Source organism: Zootermopsis nevadensis, unplaced genomic scaffold (assembly GCF_977971745.1).
Source record: "Zootermopsis nevadensis isolate Lab colony 2312 unplaced genomic scaffold, Znev_1.0 Znev_ptg000006l, whole genome shotgun sequence".
Lineage (NCBI taxonomy): Eukaryota > Metazoa > Arthropoda > Insecta > Blattodea > Termopsidae > Zootermopsis > Zootermopsis nevadensis.
Genome location: NW_028259138.1, coordinates 10,994,183 through 11,009,103, shown reverse-complemented (window position 1 = coordinate 11,009,103; position 14,921 = coordinate 10,994,183). Strand labels below are relative to the sequence as shown.

The following is a 14,921-nucleotide window of genomic DNA, read 5'->3' as shown; positions in this document are numbered from 1 at the left end:
GTCACAGGAAGCTAGATGATAGGAACCTTAAATAAATAACATAAAACAGTAATGCCAAGTATTTCACAATCTGATATTGATTTAATGTCTTCACTTTCTGCTGTACACAGTATCAACACAAGGAATAAAAATCAGCTTCATAGACCAGTTGCCAACCTCTCATGCTTTCAGAAGAGTGCATTTAACGCAGGAATCAAAATTTTCAATAGTCTCAAAAATCTTGTAAATAAGAAGAAGCAATTTAATGTAGCATTAAAAATATACTTAATTACACACTCCTTTTACCCTGTCAATGAATTTACGTTGTTTACAAATAAGTGATAAATTATCTTCTGTGTGTAATGGGTAGATTTATTTGTAGCTTATCATTACTTTACGTGAACCCTTTGTTTATATTATGTGAAATTTATATAATAGTATGAATTGTACTTGTACCATCCAGGAAGAGAATTCTTAGAAATATCTCAAAAAAGGTGAACAGATTCTGTTCTGTGTTACCAAAAACAAGTCAGTTGGACTTACGTCTAGGAAGAAAGATAATCAATTCTAATTTTCTAAATCAAATGCCACTCACCTTCCCTGAGTATATTCTGAGGATTTTGTCTCCTCCGCTGTACCTCATCCTTTCGCACTGTGGAGGGCACATCACTCAAATCTGCTTCTCCCACCATCACAAATGAATCTGTAAGACTCGTATCACTCTTACTAGCCCTCATTCTGCCTCCTGAGCCATCTTCCTGCACAGACCCAGAACTGAGCCTATCATTCTCAGTACTTCCAGCCCCTGGAATACAAAATCAGACACTGGTAGGTGACTGTGTCACAGCTCAGACTTTGATAAAAGAAAGATCACAGTAATAAATACATAAATAAGCAAAATGGTTGCAGGACAAATAAGAGGGCATCAGTAAGATTGCTGGAACACCTAGCAAGGATGGAAAATTCCAATATCTCAAGAACATTCCATGAATACCAACATAAACAAGTTAGGAAACATACACTTGAAGTATATTAACTGTGAATGCATAAAAAAGGTGACACCAAAGATGCCCAGAGAATAAAAACACAGACCAGGTTTAACATTTTTGCAGATATATTTTAAATGTATTTAAATTGAAATGTTAAAAATTATATTTGGGCCTGATTACATAGCCTAATCCGTGAGCATGATGATGAAATGGAACGGTGTTGTCTTGATGGCAACAGCTTCATGAAAATAAGGACAAGACAGAAAAATGATAACCATCAGGTACCTGCACAATGAGAGAGGGAAAATTATTGTGGTGATAATTATGGACACTGTTGTATTTTGATTATAATGGATTGTAACCTCACTACCAAATGCCTTAAAAAATAAATGTTCTACTTTTCTGTTTTGAAAGATAAGGCAAGCAAGTAGCTTGTATTAGTCATCTAAAAACATAAGTGGTATGGAATAATAAGGAGCAATAAAGTTAAGCTACGGGAAACTAATTATACAGAATGCAAAATGCACAACAAACACAGAGCACCCACTCTACCTGGTCCACCTTCACTCTCAGCACGACTGTACTGGTGACCTTCCACTGACCCAGTCAGAAGGCGACTGCCCTCACTCTTTCTGAATGCAGGATTGGCTCGTGCAGATGACTTGCGACGCATTATGACAGGACTCTGCTGAGGGGAATCCTGTGTCTCAGTACTTGCCAATCTGACTGCTTGCTGGCGATGAAGGTCACCCTTCCCAGCATGATGCAGTTGTTCAGAATCCATCGCTTCCTCTGTGCTTTCTGCACAGACATAAATAATTACACAATAAATACACAACTGTAACCAAAAACCTCAACAAGAAAGATCCAATTTAAGTTTCACACATTAAACTGTAGTTTTAGTAACTTGAATAGGGCAACAGGTCTGTTTGGGTAAATAAAAAATGAACTGAATTTTTGGGGTCAAATCCCCTGGACATTGACATGCAAGGAAGATATAACATTTTGGTAATGGAGGCTGTAACAAATTGCCTTAGGGCAAAATCCAAAGTAAGGCTATTGGAATTAGTGATGAAGTCACAAATCTGAGGGCTTCAAAAAGAAAAATGTGTGTAATCTGATCTTCATTATGCTCCAAGTACCAAACAAACCAATTCTGTAGATATGTTCAAAAAACTGAAGAAGAAAAAACAATGTGATACATTTTAATTTAATGGAAATGGATATAATTTTATTTTAAAACTATAAAAATTACATAACGAGGAGCTTCACAATTTCTTCTCTACAACTAGCACTATTATGATGATTAAATCAAAGACAGGGTGAACAATATATTTAGCACAAATTAGGGGTACAAGAAATGTATATAAATTCAGGTTGAAAAATCTTATGGGAAGAGGTTACTTGGAAGACCAGCACATAGATGAGAAAATAATACTAAATTAATCTTTGGGAACTTTATTATGAAAATTTAGATGGGAATGAATTAGCTCATGATACTGTTCAATGTATAACATCGATAAGACATTGAGAAGCCATACCAAGAGAGACTTTACTGACAGCTGAGTAGCTGTCAACAACTAAAATTGGACTGCAGTGAGTGTGTGATAATGTCAACAATTCTTATTTGTCTGGATTTGCTTCCACGTCCATACCTGCTTCTTTACATTGTTCCTCCTCTCTATCAACACTCTCCTTATTCTTTTCATCATCACTGCATGATTCTTTCTCTTCTCTTTGTGTCTCTGCCTCTTTCTTCCCTCTGTTTCGTTGTTTCAACTCGTCTTCTTCTGACAAACTACTCTCTGAACCACTCTTGATCAGAAGCCCTGAAGGGAAGATAAAACACAACATGCCTCCAGAAGTTCTACATTTTATGAACATTAATTAATTGACTAAATCAGTAAGTAGCAGTGGTGTCAAAAATCATTTGATTCTGACAGCCTTATTATATAACTGCAATACCTGAATCATTTGTGGAGAACTCTGCTGACAGACTCATCTGCTTGACAAGATCAGCCACCCGCTGTTGTTTGGCTCGCTGCACTGAGTCCGTGTCTGGTACAGTCATAGTTGCGTCCCTGCCTGCCTGAGCAGAAGCCACCACTTCACTGGTCAGCACCGTAGCCTCTCCACTTCCTTCACTCTCATCATGACTCATTCCTGATCTGTCTTCCTTTGGGACTTGAACATAATCGACTGACCACATCTACCACAAAATAAAATTCAAACTCAAAATTAACAAAATTGGAAAGGTGTACTCCAATGAGTACACTGAAAATCCAAAGGTGTTCTGCGTGCCACACCACAGGCAGTAACACCAGCATGTCGCTTGATAACCACAGCTAAAAGAAACTGTGGACTTAGATCACCTTACTCAAAATGAATACCAAACGCAATAAAGGTATCCAGAGGTCACTGCTGTGAGCTGACAATGACCTGCATTACCACGGTTGCTTGTTTCGACAATGACCCCAGTTCCCACTGTTATACAATATGTTCTAATAATGACCCCAGGGCATATAGGTTACCTAGTTCCCAGAAAACATGTGGCAGGAAGAAAGACAGACATGGACAAGTTCATAAGATGTTACTTGCTGACAATAGAGTGTGAAAAACACCTAAAAATATACACAATACAATTTATAGGTATTTATGTTTAATGTTATAAACAATGACCTTGGCAATAAAAGTATCTATATTATTAACTTTTTATTAAATATGCAGGCCAGCCAGCAAAACAATTCTTAAATGCCACCATCTCACTTTACTTACCCGGGCTACTCCATCTGTGGAGCCTGTCATCACAACATTCTGCGAGTCCCATTCGTGCGTCTGAGAGAACGCAACACACAAAATCTGCTGCATTCGGTCTGCCCTCCCCACACACGTGTTCACACTCGCAAGTTCAACTCCATTTATGCTCCACACATGCAACCATGTTCCAGCACATGTTGCAATATCACCCTGTCCAAAAAGAAATTATTACAGCCCTGGAAATCTGTCAGTTTTGGAGAAGCAAACGCCCAAATTTTCAGACCAGAACAAAGTCACAAACTGCCCTGAATGTGGCTTGGAAACTGAAAACATTAATATACCAACCACATTACAAATATAAACTACTCATAATTAAACACAAAATTGCAATATAAAATTAAACAAATGCAATTTCAACATAGCAAAATAAACAATTAACATAGATGCACACAATAAAACTCTGAACTATTTACTTTGCCAATCAAGAGACTTAGAAAGTAAATTTTAAACCTCAGTTGTCATTTTCCCAGAAACACACAATAATACATACACCATTAAATGCTCATCTACTCCACTAATTCTTTTCCAGACATGTTATAACTGAAGATTTCTGTCTTCTGGGTTGTTCGCTGTGTAGTCAGGTCGATGTTAACCAACATTTCAGAGGTCTGTCACGTTGGTTAACATCGACCGGACTAAACAGCACAACAACCCAAAAGACAGAAATCTTCATACTCACCGCTGTGAAAACCTAAAATCTTACAGGTTATAACTGAGTTGCACAAAATATTGTTTACATAGTAACTTTGGTTTTCAAGTACAGTGGTAAATGTCATTGGCTATTTTGGTTCCAAAGTATAATTTTAGACTTGGTATCTAATAATCATTCTGCAGTCATATTGCAGATATCTGCTTCTGGATATGGTACGTCTCTCACTTTATGATATGAAATCCGTGGCATAACAGCTCCAGAGGGCCAAAGCTGACTAGCTTGACTGCTGGCCTCACGTTCACATGCCTAAGCAGAGGTGAACGATCATCCAACCAAATATAGGGTGACGTGTGGTCAGCACGACAAACCTCCAGCCATTGCTAGCTTTCCTGACCGGATTACGCTACTTATTGTAGCTCCACAATTTCCTCACGATGCTGGGTTGGCACCGGTCCCATACACTGGTCGAAAACTCATGAGAAAATTTCTTTTCCCCCCGAGACTTGATCCAGCGCGCATTCCATATCACCGGTCCCAAGCATGATGCCTCAGACCGCGCGGCTACGGCGCGGGACGCCACTTTATGATATACACAGGAGAAATTATTACAACGGTGAAACCTGAAATCTTTTACTTACATTTTAAATTACTAGTTTGAAATCTTCCTTAACAGATGACACTAATTTCTCCCCCGTACAGACAGAATTATTATAGCAAATGAATGGGAGATATGAACAACAACCAACAAATTATTTTTACAGTAACCGGTTACATACACCATGTTGAGGAAAATAGGTGTAACATGTATGTGAAAGAATAAGACAAAATGATTTTCATTTTAATATGATTTAAATATGATGTGGAATGCTAATGTGTTTAGCAATCAAACCCAGAACCCTCTGAAAGACAGTCCAGTCTTAACTTTAAAGCAACAGGTTCCCTAAAGAGGTCTAATATTAAACTTAAAAAAAAATACAAATATAACACAACAGTCTTTTCAGAGTCTAGATTTTAAGTTTCATTTAACCCGTATGAAAGAAGACAAGAGGATATAAATCTCCGTAATACATGGCTGTGGTCTGGACTTTAACTCCACCATTATTAAATTTCATAAACTTATATGAGACATTGGTTCTTGAAGTTCCAAACCTAAAGAAAATCTATTTTGTGTGTCCCTGGCATGAAATAACTTACAGTGAGCTCATTGATCGCCACAGCCGCTACCGGGGCCACATGTCCTCGAAGCTGGCGTACAAAGATTCGTCGTGAAAGGTCCCAGATAATAGCTGTTGCATCACGGGATCCTGACACTATCACATTGTATGCTGGACTGGCTGAGAGGCAGGTCACTGCATCTGTGTGGCCATACAGGCATTGTTTGATGATCAGTTGCTTGCGGGCATACTCCCACACTGTCACCACCTGGGGGTACACGAAATTCAGAAGTATAAATGACACCTATTTTTCTCTCCTCTGTTGCTACCATTTTGATCAAAACATTTTATCTTCTCATCTCCTATCTAAAAATAAAGAATTTAAAATACATAAAAGCATAATTGTATCTGTTGCTTTATATGGGTATGAAATGTGGTCTCTCACTCTAAGAAATTAATATAGAGTGAGGATGAAAGTGCCAATGAGAAGCTGTACATCAGTGGTCCCCAACGCGGTGCCCGTGGGCGCCATGGCACCCGTCAAGGCTTTTTTTGGGTGCCCGCGTTGTTACGGAAAGAGGTTATACTGAATAATGAAAACCATTCAACCATGAACATTATAAAATCAAAGCGCAGATCTCAACTTACTGACCCCCATCTTGATGATTGTTTGCGAGTAGCAACATCATCCAACACTCCCAAATTTGAAAAACTGGTCGATGAACTTCAGCACCAAACATCACACTAACTTCCCACTTGAGTAATAATAATTGTACTTATGAAACTACGTATTTTTGATTGCGTGGTTTCTTGTATCATTAAACGTCATGTTGTTTTGTGTATTATTTGGTGTCCATATCTTATTTGTCCAGAGAAAAGAAAATTTGGCTTTGTTAATTGGTTGGTGCCCGCTACGATCTCAAAAACTCTCAAATGTGCCCGTAGGCACAAAAAGGTTGGGGACCAATGCTGTCCAGTATCTCTCATACAGGAGAAACTGGATACGTCCAATGTAAGACACAAACTGCCATGTAAAGGCCTCTAGCTATCTTAACATGGAATATGAAATGTATATATCAGCTAAGAAGGACATGGGAGGAAAAGACCAAAAACAATGGTGGTTAAAAGGAAAATGTATAAAAATGATAACCAGAGGACAGAACAATGATTAACACTTATGGATTATGAGAAAAAGAAACACATAAACATGGAAATGTTCCATGAAGAAAAATATGAAAAGTGAGGAAGTGATGCATAAAGGTGGAGACTTGAATAAGGTTTCAACATCGGATATGTGTGAGGACAAACTTCAGTAAAAACATTTAGGCAACAGCTGACTGATGTAATAACAAAATAAAAAGACGAGATAGAAATTACCTACCGAGCTTGTTCCAGCTGTAACAATGAGTTTTGATGACGGACATACACAAGCTACAATCTCTCCATTACTTTGTAACATGGCCTCACAGACAAAGACTGCTTTGTCACTGTCATAGATGCCAACACGTAGACTGTGGTCAGCAAATCCCCATGCCACATACTTGTTATACGACGGAGGAACCAGCACCTTGTTCTGTTCCACAGCAAGTATGTTCTTGTCAGAGTGCAAGATCTGGCCAACTGGTCCCTTCAACTCTGCATGCAAAAAATCCAAGTAAGTTTGAAGATTAGCCCATTCAGTATGTATAATTTATAACCTGTAGTACCTGATTATAATCTGAATAGAAACTGCTACTTAAACCTCAATATTAAAACTAATGTTATAAGTCACTACGCACACTCGGTTTTCTTACATAACTACACAGTACTCACCCGTGCAGATAAATTTGTATCTGGCAGTAAAATGGCTAATTGTGACTGTAAAAATGAGGGGTATATTTAAAAGTTCAAGCACGTTTATAAATGCCTCCTTATGTATTCAGATTACATCAAGTAAGTGCCTTGTGTTACAATATACCTTCCAGATTAATATTAATTTTTATAAATGTTAAGACATTTTGTTAAAATATATGTTTTTATACATTTTATACACCTTTCACATTACTGCCTCATAAATGACATAATTACAAATTAAATTGTATATATTGACTTGTATGCTTTAAATTTAAATGAGACAATTAAAAATATCATTAAATTTTAAAAATCTTTTCTCAGCATTACATAAATTGTATCACATCACATTGTAGTGAAATAATACTGGTCACTAAAAATGTCAATGTTCCTGTCAGATTTTCACGGGAATGGACGGCTTCCTCATGCAAATGGCGCTGTTTTCAATAAATGGAGAACTCATTGATAATTGACGATGCATCATTCTTGGTGAAACTCACATTTAGTTTGTTGCTAATTAATCTGTGTGGTTTCTCTTGTGTAACAAACCTTACCTTTGATAGGCTGAAGTGAAGGTCGAAGGTTATCAAGATTGTGGAAGAAGAGCCTATCTCCAGTTGTGAAGCTGAGACCTGGTGTAATTGGCCCTGGGTCAATCACAGATGTGCGATGACTAATCTTCTTCGCTGGATGTGGTTTCTTAAATAGCTGCTTTGGGATTTGTCCAAAATTGTTGATGAAACCAATGGTAGCATTCTTCTTTAGAGGATCATCAATGCTAATCAAGAAACAAAACTAACTTACTTTAAAATCTTATAAAATTCTTCATAACACATAAACATATATGTAGCATCCCTTTCATAACTACAAAAATAATATGTATTCTACAAACACAAGCTTAAATCCCTTGACTGCCAGATGTATGTTATATTACTAGGCTAACTTCTTGGTAAACTCTTATATAAAGGTCCATAAATAAATTTAAATAAATTTAATTACTATAGGTTTTGACAAAATAAACGCACAGAACTCAGACAAGCTTGTCTTTCTAAAAAAACAAACTCTTCACTCTGCAATGCATTTTATCCAAAAGCCTTACAAATTTCCTGATTCCATCACAGAATAAATGTCTGGTTGAGCCTTAAGCCATTCTTGCACTGCCTCTGCCAAGTTGGGACCTGCAGTGCTCAGGCACTTGAAGAACGGGTCGTCCAAGTATCCAATGCCATGCAAGTGTACAAAAAGCATGGTAGTAAAACTCTACAAATTCTTAACCTTGACAGCATTTGGAGATGAACAGTCAGCTTCTCAATCCCTGGGAGAGCCTCTGTTAGGCTACGATTTTAAATGTTAGGCTATTTGAAGGTAAGGAACAAGAGTAAAATATCCTGACTTACACACTTTCTTAATTCACCTTACCTGTATATATCCACATTGCCTTCATAGAAGAGATGATGGAAAACATTTACAGCCTCAACGGCCGCTTGGCCATATTGCTTGTAGCCAAAGATGAGATCTATCCACTCGTGAAGATGTTGCGAGACATAGTCACATTCCAGGGCCAGCCGATGCACGCGGATAAACTCGCGAGGATCTTCTTTAGCCCAAGGTGGCAGCACTATGTCACCAAGCTGAACACCGTTCTGCTTGCAGCCTGAAAGGACAGAAATACTTTCCACATTTTCACAGTCAGTGGTTAAATTACAGAGGCCGAGTATGGCCAGGTAAGTAGCACACATGGGTTAATAATAAATATATATAAAATTTCAGAATATTTTGTTTACTATTGATTTTTGTTAGCTTTTGATTTCTAAGAACCTGAAAATTAAAGTATACAAAACAATAATTTTGCCTGTTGTTTTGTATGTGTGCAAAACATGGTCTCTCACTCAGAGGGATGAACACAGATTGCAGGTGTTTGAGAATAGGGTGTTGAGGATATTTGGGCCTAGGAGAGAAGATGATGGGGCATGGAGAAAACTGCATAATGATGAACTTAAAAATCTGTACTCCTCCCCCAATATTGTCAGGGTGATTAAGTCGAGAAGAATGAGATGGGCGGGGCATGTAGCGCACATGGATGGGACAATTGGTGTGCACCAAGTATTGGTTTGGAAGCCTGAGGGGAAGAGACTGCTGGGGAGACCTAGACGTAGATGGGAGGATAATGTCAGGCGGGATCTATGGGAGATAGGAGTTGAAGGAGACTGGATTTTGTTGGTCTGGTGGAGGGCTTTGGTTAATTCAGTGATGAACCTTCGGGTTCGGTAAGCCATGTAGTTAATTAGTTTTGTTAGCTGTTGATGCATACTCATGAAAAACAAACAGTCAAACTTGTGACACCAGAAATGGAAATTATACATACCATCATAATATTGCTAAAAAATTTCAAATTTAATATCTAAATTAATCAAAATCTGCTTATGCAGGGAGTATTTTGGTTACAGGAACATTCTAAACTAATTCATTCATCTCCATTAACAACTAAGATAAAGAATGTATAGAGTTTTACCTCACACCAAGCCCATGGTGTGGTGGATAACAGTGGACAATATGAAACAATACAATTCTTTGTGAAACCTACCAAGATCAAAATTATTTGAATTGCAGAGAAACTCTGGAAGGTAGAAGAACTCTGGAATTAGTTCTTTAACATCTGCCATGTTATGTTTTGATGCAGACAGCCATGCCTCTCGTACAGAGTTAAACATCCGGTCAGCAAGATCAAAATGACCTCCTTGGAGACGAAGAAAGTGCTGTGTGAATGGTTCCATGCGCACCAAATATGAGCACACAATCATGGCAGATGAATAATGTGTGCCATAGTGGTATGGTGGAGTTTCACCGTGAGGGTCGTCCCATTCTTTGTACCTGCAATGTATGACACATCTGTATGATTGATAACACTAAGATTATAATAAATACAATTTAATTGGTAAGTAGTTGAAAGTTGGACTATAATTTTATAATTCATTAACTATGTACCACAAACTGAATAAGCAACAAATTAATTAGTCAATAGAAACAAATTCTGTTATGAAAAGAACTGATTTGTAAGTAAATTTATATTAGATATATATTTTAAAGTGTGTAACAGAGAGGTGGATCATGTGTTTTCCACTCAAGTGATAGCCATGAGACCAAAAAATAGAGTTTCCAGCAGAAAATAGAATACTATAAACTGTAATGATCACCAAGAACTTAGGACAGTGTCCTGCATCATGACACATGAACGTTTTGCCTTGATTTTGGAAGTAGAACACAGTCTTTATATCTATTTATGTAATTAAGAATCACATCATATATCAATTTAATGAACACTGAAACTAAAACCAAATGTCTTCTGCAGATAAAATGCATTAGGCTCTCTCTGGCCTGTTGTAATTCAGAATTAGTTATAGAATTATGCATTCTATTGGACACTTGATAGAACCCCTTGACTGGAGGACTTGCCAAATGCAATGCCTCAACCTACACATAATAACACAGTTCAATATAACATTCACATTTCCACCAAATGTACTTCCAGCAGCACGCTATTTTGGACACTTGACTAATTTGTAAAATAACCCTTCATTTTGAACTCAAACATCCTCCCTCCTGTCCAATGGGTACCAGGGACACATTTCCAAGGAATAAAGTGCCTGCAGTATTAAGCTGACCACTCATCTCCAGCTAAAGACAAAGCTGAAAACGTGTGGATATTTATCTCCACTCCCCTTGAGACAACTTCATTGTTTTACCTTTCACATTCTTTTGATAAAATGGCTAATATGCTTCCATTAAAGAGAATAAGGAGTCCCAGGCAGAACTCATAAATTATATTGCAAACTGAGATGTGCTACGTGCAACTAAGGGTGCACATGTAGAGGTGTACTGACTTATGTGCATAAAACGTTGAGAGTCGCTGTTTAACAAGCAACAAACCCCATCCAGTTATCTTGACTCATTAATTTTTTATCAAGTTTAGAAGTTGTGAAGGTTTTTTATGGACACCCTGTATATGTTTTAGACAAAAAAACAACATTTTACATATAATTAATAGGAATGTTTATAATCTATCTTCACACAAAATTCCACATTCCTAGATCCAATGGTACATTAGACATCTTTGTTGAACTCAGTTCCTCCACAGAGGCAAAAGTAAGGTGGACATAGGAAAAGATTAAATGGGCAAATGGAACACAACAAGCAATGGAATAAAGAGACCTTGAGAATCAAGAATGGTAAAAAATGAGGAGATAGAGAATAGGAAGTAAAAGATGAAATTACCTGTAAAAGAATTCAGACACAGAAAAACACAAAAATTACTCTGCTTCTGCATGATACCTTTTCTTGAACTGTTCAAGCCTTTCTGAACTCTGAGCACCCATAGGTCGAGAAAAATCCCTAAATGTAGCAGGGTGTGAGAGGTCCAGTTCTTCCGACTCATAATCAGCCAGAATCCATGGGAAAACTGGGTACTGCATGAGGTCATTGTACGAGCGGCCCGCAAGAGTGTTGAGGTGCATCAGGTACTGGAAATTAGAGATCTCACCACGCACCCAGCGCTGTGTCACTGACGTTTCACCTAGTAAGATAAAAGACGCTCCACTGCATAACACTGGACCTTATGTCAAATATTCTTTCCTGACGGAAATTTCATTCACACTATCTAAAACTTAAAGATTAAAATCCAAAAATCTATAATTTTACCAGTTATTTTATACATACGTAAAACATGGCCTTTCATCCTAACAAAAAGCAAAATGAATTGAGTGTGTTTGAGAAAATTGTGATGAGAAGATTACTCAGAATTATATAAAAAGAAGCTTTATAATTTGTAAATTTTACCTAATTTTACTAGGGTGACCAAATCAAGGAAGATAAGGCATGTACCACACACGGGAGAGACGAGAAATGCATACAAAATTTTAGGTGAAAAATCTAAAAAATAAGTGCAGCAAACTCTTAATAAAATATATAACAAAAAAACAAAAATATGCCCTCCTCCACAGAAATGAGATGATTACTAAATAACTGGATCATCAGCTGCAGAAAGTCTGTGTTTCTGTACACATATTTCTTTCCCAAAACAAAATTGGGAGGGCAGGGGGAGAGAAAGAGAGAGAAGGAGGACATAATCACAGGGGTAGTTATGCAAGAAAAAAAAATATAGTCGTTAGTTAGCCTCTACACTCTTTAAATGCAAACTCACACACATAAAAAAACACATTTTATAATTCTGTGTATTCCTTTATGTACCTATCAGACTGGAAAGCAGGCCCGCCCCTTGTTCCACATTGGCCGTTCTCTTCTGGCCAGCCACTGACTGCTGTGCACTGTCAGCTATAGCAGTTGCAAAAGCCATGAATCGCTGATACACTTTGTTGCGGACTTTCCTTGGGAATGTCAACAAGTAATTGCGTCCATCACCAGAGAACACTTCCAGTGCCATTGGCTGTAGCAGGTATCGGCGTTTGTGTACTTCTCTGAAGAAAAAAAAAGTGTATTCAGTTGAACTGTCACTTTTATTTCCATATTCTTTAGCAAATCAATGTAAAATTATTAAGTGAATTCAAATAAACATAAACATTTTTTTTTAAAGTGTTCTGTCTGACGACAGGTCCATATGAACAGGATCCTTCCATCATTTTCTCGGACTGGGACCTGTTCATATACGTTCTTGGCAGATGATCCAGAAGTGGTTTGCCATTGCCTTCTTCTGTGTGTGAATGGAGTAATTGTTGGGATGCCACGGAGAAATCAGGGAAGCCCCCGGAGGAAAACTCCGTGTTGCCTAGACCACGGCCTTGCCCAACACAAGTTATAAATTCGGGCACCGCCGGGAATCGAACCCGAGAAAGGGAAAATGATGGAGATGACAAAAAATGAAAAGTACAACATACAAAATTCGTAGGTCAGAAACAAGGATAAGGACATTCAGAAGAGAGAGAAATAAAATTCTAGAGAGATCTACTCGGAAAATCAACACTAAGAACACGATGGACAAGGACAATATGGAAAATCCATGCCAAATGATCAAAATTCAAATAATGTAAAAATGGATCAGAGAGAAATATGCAGCAAACTAGATTGATCTAGTTCAGGCCAAGGAGAAATGGCAGGTCTTGATGAACACAGTGACAAATCTTATGAGATCCATTTCAACAGGGAATTTCTTGATCAGTTAAATAAATACTCCCCTGCTCAAGAAGAGCCTGTTTACATTCACTGCCTCTGAGGAACCTGACTATAACAGGATTAATACTACACACCTGATGTCCTCATAGCTAAACTTGGAGCACTGCCTCATGGCCCGTGACCTACGAGGACTGCCTGGACTGGGTAAGATTGGATCGTGTGCTCCGCTTGGCAGGCTCTCAATATCACGAATCTCACGGGACTTTAGTAATGTGAAGCCATCAATCACATAAAAATGTTCCTTTCCAAAGAGGAGCAATCCCTCAGTAGTATCGAGACCTTGGATTCGAGCACAACGGAACATGTGACTGATCTGAAAGAAAACGTAATGCTGTACTACGGGTAAATACTAAATTATAAGTATCATTATCCCATGACCAGCCACATGCTGGGTCAAAGACGAAGCTCCTAACTTGTTATTAATGATATAGTAATGTGCTGCTTAATCAGACACACCATACGCCTTATGGAAGTTGTTGGATGAGTATGGAGCAATGGTGGAATGTTGTGTCAAACCTAAATACAGTTATGGATCAAATTTATGTTCTACGAAGACTCTGGTGGGAGTCATTAGTATTATAAAAATACATTCACTATGAAATAGATGTTTGTAATTATGCATTTCCAATTACTTCTCATGTGTCAAAATTAAAATTAAATTCACCTAAAAAGTGTTGATGTACACACTCAATATTACATTTCATGAAAGAACAATGTGCAAAGACATGACCTTCCAAATATGCCACTTGCTATGAAGATATAAACAGGATTAAAATAAACCTTATACCTCATAACAAACGAGAAATATTTGAGCATGTAATTAAATATCAACTGAAGAATACATATCCTGTATAATGGAATTTGTTAGTAGGAGAATCACTAAATAAGTGAAATTTCTTGTTATTGCCTTACCTTCTCCTGCTCCTCCAGCAGCCGAATGAGAGTCTGGTTGTCAGGCGCGCTGTCAGGTTCTTCAGAGCCTGTTGCATCTGCATCAGCATCATCACCAGTATCATCTGGTTCAGATACAGAACGGCGCACACTGTGACGTTCAAAAACTGTAGCACACTGTACATTTTGCAAACCAATATCTTCTCCATTCTCACCTGCTACATACACCAGTTCCAGCTGTTGCCAAATAAGATAAACACAATTTTCAGCAAAATAAAAATGTACTTTCAATTCAATCAATTGAAGATTATTTAATAGTGCATCACACAAAAAATACATAATGGCCAACGCTATCTGTTGCACCATGTTTTTCCTAAATGGCACATCACAGAAGAAAATAGCAAATAAAAAAAGGTCCATCTTGAA

The 14,921-nt window shown here is 37.7% G+C and overlaps 1 protein-coding gene across 2 annotated transcripts in view; it reads right to left on the bottom strand.

Annotated features, from left to right (window-relative positions):
- Nucleotides 1-14,921, bottom strand: part of bchs (WD repeat and FYVE domain containing 3 bchs) — an 89,556-nt gene that overhangs the window by 13,103 nt on the left and 61,532 nt on the right. For both annotated transcript variants that reach the window (XM_087343681.1, XM_087343680.1), the window contains exons 34-47: nucleotides 14,517-14,732; nucleotides 13,679-13,917; nucleotides 12,666-12,892; nucleotides 11,751-11,991; nucleotides 10,006-10,292; nucleotides 8,841-9,075; nucleotides 7,976-8,199; nucleotides 6,973-7,226; nucleotides 5,632-5,859; nucleotides 3,744-3,935; nucleotides 2,934-3,177; nucleotides 2,624-2,797; nucleotides 1,521-1,769; nucleotides 575-784 (exon numbers count right to left, since the gene is read on the bottom strand). In XM_087343681.1, coding sequence (XP_087199807.1) covers nucleotides 575-784; nucleotides 1,521-1,769; nucleotides 2,624-2,797; nucleotides 2,934-3,177; nucleotides 3,744-3,935; nucleotides 5,632-5,859; nucleotides 6,973-7,226; nucleotides 7,976-8,199; nucleotides 8,841-9,075; nucleotides 10,006-10,292; nucleotides 11,751-11,991; nucleotides 12,666-12,892; nucleotides 13,679-13,917; nucleotides 14,517-14,732 — 3,220 coding nt within the window. The remainder of the gene's footprint in view (nucleotides 1-574; nucleotides 785-1,520; nucleotides 1,770-2,623; nucleotides 2,798-2,933; nucleotides 3,178-3,743; nucleotides 3,936-5,631; nucleotides 5,860-6,972; nucleotides 7,227-7,975; nucleotides 8,200-8,840; nucleotides 9,076-10,005; nucleotides 10,293-11,750; nucleotides 11,992-12,665; nucleotides 12,893-13,678; nucleotides 13,918-14,516; nucleotides 14,733-14,921) is intronic.